Below are 8,416 nucleotides of genomic sequence, written 5' to 3'. Positions count from 1 at the left end.
TATAGCTCCGTATTTTCTAGTGCAGAAAGGAAATCCCAGTGTTTATTCTCTTTTTTGTTTGTTAAAAAAAAATGATTAATTATTGCTGATTAGCACTGTAGCTTGAACATTCTCCAGTTCAAGATGTGAAGATGTTCCGATGATCTCAATTGACTCTGGGAAAAATTATTTTCTGAACTAGAAACAAAAGATAATTTTTATACTTTATTTCCTGAAAGGTAGAGTTTTGTTATTAAAGTTAGAAACATAAATTCAACTAATTGTAGTTTCAGGAGTCAAAGTTGAAGTCAACACTGATTAAATAACAAGCTTAAATTAACCTAATCAATTTTATTTGTCTTTAGAAAAATACACCTGTCAGTTTGGAGACAGGATGCATGGAGGCTGTTAGCATAGCGGTGAAGTGTGTGTGTGTGTGTATGTTACAGTTGTGGAGTCATGGAGAGAGAGACAGAGAGAAAGAGAGAATGGGAGAGATTGAGATTCTATATGTGCTTCTGGACCAATCAGCTAAGAAATGTTACTATGGAATCATCCTAACTTTTACTCCCTGCCCCAATCTTTAAGCTTGTCCACGTAGTTTAATTCTGATTGAGAACACTGTCTATTTGAAACAAAAACGATGGCGAGAACGCTCTTGTCCCATTTTCTTATTTGTTTCATAGCATAAACCCAACCTGTTTATACTTACCATGCCTACGTTTGTACTGGGACTAAATTAATAGGTAAATTAGATAGAGTTCAAGCAGACAAGCTTTTGTCTAAAAGCTCTTTTTTTTTTCCTTATCGGCACAGAAAAGTGACTTTTCTTTCTCTTTTGTCTTTTTAAAAGTTTATAGAAACATGGATCTGGACACCTTGCAAGCCTTTCAGAATGAACTCATCTGCTCCATCTGTATGAACCACTACTTAGACCCTGTCACCACTGACTGTGGGCACAGCTTTTGCAGTCCCTGCCTACGCCCAAACCCCAATGTGCTGCCCTGAATGCAGGGGAGTTTCAGAGAAGTCAGACTTCAAAACAAATATTGCACTCAAGAAGCTGGCTTCCCTTGCCAGACAGGCACAAACTTACCGTGTCAGCAGCTCCGAGGAGCAGATCTGTGTGCTGCACAAAGAAGCGAAGGGGCTTTTCTGTGAGGTTAACAAGAACCTGCTCTGCACGCCCTGCTCTGAATCAGCAGAGCACATGGCTCATAGCCACAGTCTGGTACAGTGGGCTGCTGAGGAATACAGGGTAAGTGATGCCTCTAAAGCCATTTGGAATCTTACAGTCTTCTAATGGGAGAGCAAGATGAGGAAAATGATAAGGAAGTTGACTTGAGTGGAGATAGCAGAGGTGGTGATTTTTCAATAGAAATACCAAGATGTACATGCATCCTTTCAGTGCTGCTGACCAATATTGACACTATAATCATAGCTATGTTGAGCCTCTAAGAAGGGAAATGTCCTTAGAAACATTGTCCAAATATGTGCAGTTGATCCCATTGTGGGGCAGGTGGCTAGTACTGGGATCCCTGGCTTCTGATGCAAGCTTGATGTCTTCACAGTCAAATTATATAAAAATCTGAGTGCCAATTTCTAAGGAAATGGATTATATTATCTACAGAGTACCCTCAAATCTCTATTATGTTTGTCACCTCTGACATCCCAAATATTAGAATCAAATTAGATTCATGGGGAGAAATCTGATCTCTCCATGCTAACTCAAGATTGCAGTTTTCTCAGCCACTGACCTTTCCTATAGATAAGAGGATAAAATCTATAATATCATCTTCTGTCTTGCTAAAGCTCATGGTTATTTTGCAGGAGAAACTTCTGAAGAGAATGGGCTCTTTATGGAACATGACTCAAGAAATGCAAAACAGGGTGCCTGGGTGGCTCAGTCGTTAAGCGTTTGCCTTCGGCTTCAGGTCATGATCCCACGGTCCTGGGATCGAGCCCCGCATCTGGTTCCTTGCTCGGCGGAGAGCCTGCTTCTCCCTCTCCCACTTCCCCTGCTTGTGTTCCCTCTCTCGCTGTGTCTCTGTCTGTCAAATAAATAAAATCTTAAAAAAAAAAAAGAAATGCAAAACAATCTGAATTAAGAAGCTAGCAAAATCCAGTCATTTGAGGTAAGAATGAAAATGTTCTGTTTTTATGCAGATTGACATAATGCTGATTGAGACTTGTAGCTAAGTTTAAGTTACCACCTAAAGGATAATTTTTTTTTCCAAGAAAAAGTAGTTGTTTCAAATGATATATCAGTAATTACAAATATACAGGCCAATAAAAGCTAGTGCAAAAATGCTAGTATATGGGATAACTAAGGCATGAAAGGTATTCCTAGTATACAACCTTGAAGGTTTGGATGAACCTTCTCAGACACTGAGTTAAGAAAACATTGCAATAAATTTGAGGTGAAAGAGAGGAGAACAATAGTGTAGCTCCTAGAGGAAAACCAGAGAATTTAATTTAAAAATCTATAAAATATGATGTATACATAAATATTTTTAAATATTTAGGAAAATCGGGCAAAAGAACAAGAGAAAAAAAGAGCTTCCAGTAAGAAAGGAAATAATTGATGGAGTATCACAGCTAGAGAGCCTGGGACCCTTAGAGGGCTTGATTCAAACAAGGAAGGAGTCTTAAGAACCTAGAGAAAGGGTGAACAGAAAGGACCAGCAAATATCCAAGACACATGGAGATGTAGGGCACAAAGTTTGTCAAGTACTTTCTTGATGACACTAAGGAAATAGAACTCTCTGTTGAGAGGGAGGATATGTAACCCTTTGCATCTACTATCTCTTCAGGACTATGTGGCCTTAAGGAAGATGATGATCAAAGCGCAGTATCAGAAGATGCATCTATTTCTCCATGAAGAGGAGCAACTCCATCTGGAGACACTGGAGAAAGAAGAAAAGGAGATTGTCCAACAACTCAAGGAAAGTGAACTCAGAATGACCCAACAGAAGGAAAGCCTGAAAGAAATGTATAGAGAGCTGACTGAGGTGTGCCACAAGCCTGACGTGGAGCTACTCCAGGTGAGAAGGGAGGGTCCATCCTCACAGGCAAGAATCCTTTTTTGGGCAATGTTGCCTTGACATGGAAATGTTACCCACATATACCATTACTCTCAGCTAAGTGATACTGCTCATTGATTCCCATCATTATGTCTGCCCAACTATTTATTTCCTCATATCCTGGTAATTCTTGGGAGATTTCTGCCCTCTTAGTAGCTCACCTAGGACAAAATTATCACTGTGTAATCAGGAGTACTAACCACACAGATAAATTATCCAAAATCAGAAAAACCTGTAACCAGAGAAAGATTAACTTTGTTGAGGTAATTCTCAATTTATGTTGCCTTAATCCATTGTCACTCTCTGTCTCCAAACACCACCACCTCCTACCCCCCACCCCAGAAGTAACTTGCTGAAGATACTAAGGTTTTGCCCTTTGCTTAGGCAAGAATTGTAGAATTTGATAATCAATTTCAATGCACTCCATAATTTTTTTTATATCTAAGTTCACTGTTTTGCTTTAATTGTTATTGTAAATGGTCAGATCTCTTCTTGGGAATGAGACTGGGTGCTGAGTGACAGTGGAAACCTAAATCATAATGCATCACTACACAGCCCCTTCCTGACTTCCTTCCTTCCTCAATACACCCCAAAGAAGCCTATCATACTTTAGTGTAGGTTCTATTATGAAGGTAGTTTCTGATTGTTCCTTAGAGGGGAATAAGAGAAAAAATACATTATTTAAACAAATAAGAATACTAGAGAAGATGCAAAAGAACAAAACTCTCATGATTAACACTTTTTTTCCTTGCAGGACTTGGGAAATGTATTGCAAAGGTGAGTTTGAACTAATGATTTCTGATTACCGAGGAAGTCTCTTGTTCTTGGGGATAAAGTGGATGTACGTGTTTTGAGCTCTTAACGTCATCCTCTGTGGCTACTTTCTATTTTTTTTAATAATATTTACTTAATTATTTTAGAGAGAGTGGGGGAGAGGGGCAGAGGGAGAGAGAGAGAATCTTAAGCAGACTCCCTGCTGAGCACAAGTCTGACATGGGGCTGGATCCCAGGACCTTGAGATCGTGACCTGAGCCAAAATCAAGATTAGAACACTTAACCAACTGTGGTACCCAGGTGCCCCTACTTTCTATTTGTTTTAAAAGAAGCCTGAAGTCTTTCTGCTCCTTGGTCTCAGGAGGTTTCTTCTTATGTGGCTGAATTCAAATATACTTAAAAACCATGTGACCTTCCACCCACTCTCCACCCAACCTCTCCAGCCTCACCACAATAAACCTTACTAAAGAAATTTTTCTAAGGTGTCACAGAAGAGGTCCCTACTCTAGAGCCTTGGATGTGAAAAGATGGGAACGAGGGAGATTTCCTAAGAATGGGAAGGGGGGTATATTTTGTTCCCAGCAGTAAGAATAGCACATCCTGTTGTAGGCAAGGCCTCAGAGGGAATGGCTTCCTGATGCCCACGGTGGGGGTCAGACCCTCAGGACCAGGACTGCTAGGCTAGAATTAGATTCTCTTGCTGGATAGAAAAGAGCAAAGATTTCTGGTTCAGTGGGCTTTCCCCTTGTAGACACTGAATGTATGACTACTTGCAGACTGAAATCCCAAAGGCTTTGCCTGAACTTTCTGTTCTCTGTAAGACCCCTAGGATCTTTGCTTTACCTGAGGTGGAGCAGAGAGAGAGATTGATCCTCAGTAATTTTAGAAATGGAATAATATTTGAGAAGAATGGGGAAGTTAGAATTTGATATAACTTAAATTTAGAAAAAAGGTAAGGCAACATAGACTATAACATATACCCAATTAACCAAAGTGGGAAAATTCTGATGAAAACTCTTTGATTAAAAACTGCTACTTTTATAACAGTTGTGTGATTGACCTTTGGCCCAGAAGTATAACTGACATCATTCTTTACAGGACTGAATTGGCGCAGATGCACAAGCCTCAGCTGGTGAACCCAGAGTTCACAGAACATCACGGGAATCCTAGATATATACTGAACAACTTCAGGGGTAAGAGCCAGCCCTTTGGCAATCAGTCCTCGATCTCTTTAGTGGTTCTTGGGAATGAGCCTTCTTCCTTTTTAATTTTATTTATTTTTTGACATGAAGGTAGTATATGACTTTCCAAAGTTATTATCCCTTTTCTCTTTGAATAGTCATATTACAATGATCAAGACTAAATTTTCCAACTTACACTTTACTGCAAATGCAAAGCAAGATACATATTTTTAGTTACATCTGACACACAGAGCAAGAGAAGACAAGCATCAGGCTGGTCACGTGGTTAGGAAAAACAAGACTATTTAGTTCTCAGAATAGCAAAAAATATTGTATGTTTATTCAGTTTACTCCACTCCTAAAAGTTTAAATACAGCAGTGGTAGTTTTTAATTTGTTCTATATTCGAGTGCATTTATCATGCATTTTATGAAGAATATTTATTACTTATAAACTCAGAAGGTTTTGACAGAGAAAGACCAAAATTGTCATTGGCAGGATAATTGTAATGTTATTAGATCAATCTCAAAACCCTGAAAGGTGAGGGATGTGTATATGAGCAGGGCTCAACCATAGCAGGCCCACAATAGAGAGCCTGTCTAGACAGCAGAGGGCTGAAATTGGGATTTGACTGAATTTGGGGTCTGAATAGATAATGTAAAACCAGAACATTCTTTTCAGAAGTCTCTAAACTATGCATATGTGGATTTCTATCAAATTTTTGACATTTGAAAAATGTAACAAGTACCAGTTATATCCCAGTAAATACCCACATAATAGCTAAGTGCTATCTATTTATTAAATAGTAATAAAGACAAACAACATAAGAAAAGTTTTCTAAAGTAAAGAAAAAAAAATAGGTGTGTCCTGAAATAACTTATCCATATTGACATTAAATGACTGCTTCCCAGTTCACGATATGCTGGATGTTTTTCCTTTTTCTGTATGATTGAAGGGTTTCTGTGTGTATAGAGGCAGCGACAACTCTTGGTCTTCATAGATAAGCCAATCTGAACTCTCTGTACTCTGTTTTTCATTGCCTCTGAGGGGAAATGAAGAAGGTAGTTGGTGGGTAGAGAGCCATGTCCCTCAGGACATGGAAATCCCATTTGCTGACCTCCTTTTTGCCTCTCTCTACAGTAGATAATGTTCTGAGTCAGGAAACCACTGGTAGCTACAGGTGCCTTTCTAAGGATGCTGGAAGTGTGACGCTTGGAGTCACCCATGAAGCCATATCCAGAGAGTCCCAGGGTGCCAAGAGCTTTGCAGCTCTGAGACCTCAGGTCTTTACCTCTGGTCAGCGTTACTGGGAGGTGGATGTCACATGCTCCCCAAATTGGATTCTGGGAGTCTGTAAAGATTCCTTGACCAGTGATAATGATGGCATTATTCATCCTGTGGAAGCATTTCTTCTGTTTTCTTTGAAGATAAACAATCGTTATGGTCTCTCCACAAACTGCCCACCCCTAATTCAGTATGTGAAACGGCCTCTGGGTCAGATTGGAGTGTTTCTGGATTATAACAATGGAACTGTGAGCTTCTATGATGTTTACAAAGGTTCCCTCATATATAGTTTCCCTCCTCTCTCCTCTTTCCCTCTGAAGCCTTTCCTTTGTTTAGGTGCCCCCTGAAAAATCAAGTTTCATGAGCATTTATTTGATGAATTCCCTTGTCTGAGGGAATTCCTGTCCTGAAACCTTTTCATGTGAGGCCACAGGATAATAGTGGTCTTTAAGAACACTGTGACTTAAGACAACAGAACTATTGTATGTTTATAAAATGGTATAACCACGTTGAATTATAAATTTGTTTATTAAGTTTTCTTTTAATAAAAATTGTTTATTTTGGAGTATTTTCTGGAATATAATCAATGCCTTTTCCTCTTTTTTAATAACAGTTTAGTGAGATAAAATTTGCATACCATTAAAGTCATTCCTTTAAAGTACATAATTCAGTGGTTTTTGGTCATATCCAAAGAATTGTGCAACTGTCATAACTATTTAATCCCAGGACATTTCCATCACCCCCCCAAAAAAACAAAAACCCATTAATATTTACTCCCTGATCACCTTCCCTTTCCTCCTCAACCCTAACACTACCTTGAGTCTTTATGGATTTTTGTCTATTATGTACACTTCATTCAAATTGGTCACATAATGTGTGGGGTTTTTTTGTATTTGGTTTCTCTCACTTAGCACAGTGTTTCCAAGGCTCCTCTGCATTCTGAGCAATGTGTTTTACTTGCAGATTTGAACCAGGCTGGGGTAGAAGAAATGCAGTGGTATATGTCTCAGTTTAATAAGTCAAAGGAGAGGTGCTTAGTCTTCTCTTCAAGTCTGACCTAGTTGGCTAGATGCAAGTATCTGACAGACATTATCATTTCTCTAAACTCTAGTCACTCATCACATCTTGGCTGAAACAAGAGCTTGTTAATATCATCCTCTGCTCAAAGTGCAGTATCTGAAACACTCAGACCCTTGTTTTTCCTCATAAACTACAACGAGGGCCAACTTTCAGTATCATGCCAATGTTTCAAGAAAACTTTTTCAGAACTAGCATAGAAAATGAATAGTTAATTCGCAGGGACGCATATAAAGAGGAAAATGTTCATTTAGCATGTTGTACCGCTTCCTATAAATTCTGTCTATAAGGGATCCCACATTTGAACCTGTGATAAGGAGAACATGAGCAACTATTTGCATATTTCTCATGTCAATGGAATGCAGCCTGGTATTTATTTCTCCTCAGTAAAGTTAGTCTTGAACATGGGACTATAAATCTATAACCCTTTTGCCAAAATTCCTTCCTTCTCAGGAATCATTTTTATGGACACTTCTAAAATTTGCAATTTTCTGTATGTTTTGTAAAATACAAGCCTTCATGAACAAAGCAAAAACTTTACCAAAGTAGTAGGCAAATAACAGTAGGTAGAAAATAATATAATGCAAATCAATAGATAAATACTAATTACCTATTAGAAAGAAACAGGCAAATATGATGAACAAATTCATAAATGAAGTATCCCGTGTAATCCATACCACACATGCTAAGGGAAAAATCATTATTAGGCACTTATAGCATTTCCATATTCCCCTGTTAGTTTGGAAAATAAAATGTTTAGGTATTAAATTTAAAAAATAAAAAAATGTTGATAATATTTAGGGTTAACTAGAGTGTAAAATAAAGAGCATTTCCACAAACTAGTATGCTATTTTAGCACACAAGTTAGTACCTGTCCTGTGAAGCAACTCTCAATTCCTTTTCAACTACTTTTAATAAGCACCAAACAACACAAGGAAATGTAATAGATATTCACTAAAGCATTATAATTCTAATGATTGGAAAGTCTATGAAAGTCTGCTCTGGATTTGGTGACTTAATTATAAAGAACAAAGTAGGA

At 38.3% G+C, this 8,416-nt stretch overlaps 1 protein-coding gene across 1 annotated transcript; it reads left to right on the top strand.

Moving 5' to 3' along the window:
• Window positions 1–843: 843 nt before the first annotated feature.
• On the top strand, window positions 844–6,745 carry LOC118013538 (tripartite motif-containing protein 64-like). The gene is given in 7 exon segments (XM_035009460.1): window positions 844–959; window positions 961–1,237; window positions 1,810–1,871; window positions 2,753–3,023; window positions 3,817–3,839; window positions 4,935–5,029; window positions 6,157–6,745. Coding segments are annotated over 7 exon segments (1,335 nt in total). The 3' UTR covers window positions 6,648–6,745.
• The last annotated feature ends 1,671 nt before the right edge of the window (window positions 6,746–8,416 follow it).

This window comes from Mirounga leonina, unplaced genomic scaffold (assembly GCF_011800145.1).
Source record: "Mirounga leonina isolate KUSES-001 unplaced genomic scaffold, KU_Mleo_1.0 Mir_153, whole genome shotgun sequence".
Classification (NCBI taxonomy): domain Eukaryota; kingdom Metazoa; phylum Chordata; class Mammalia; order Carnivora; family Phocidae; genus Mirounga; species Mirounga leonina.
Note: the sequence above shows the minus strand (reverse complement) of the source record. Positions and strands in the feature narration are given on the sequence as shown.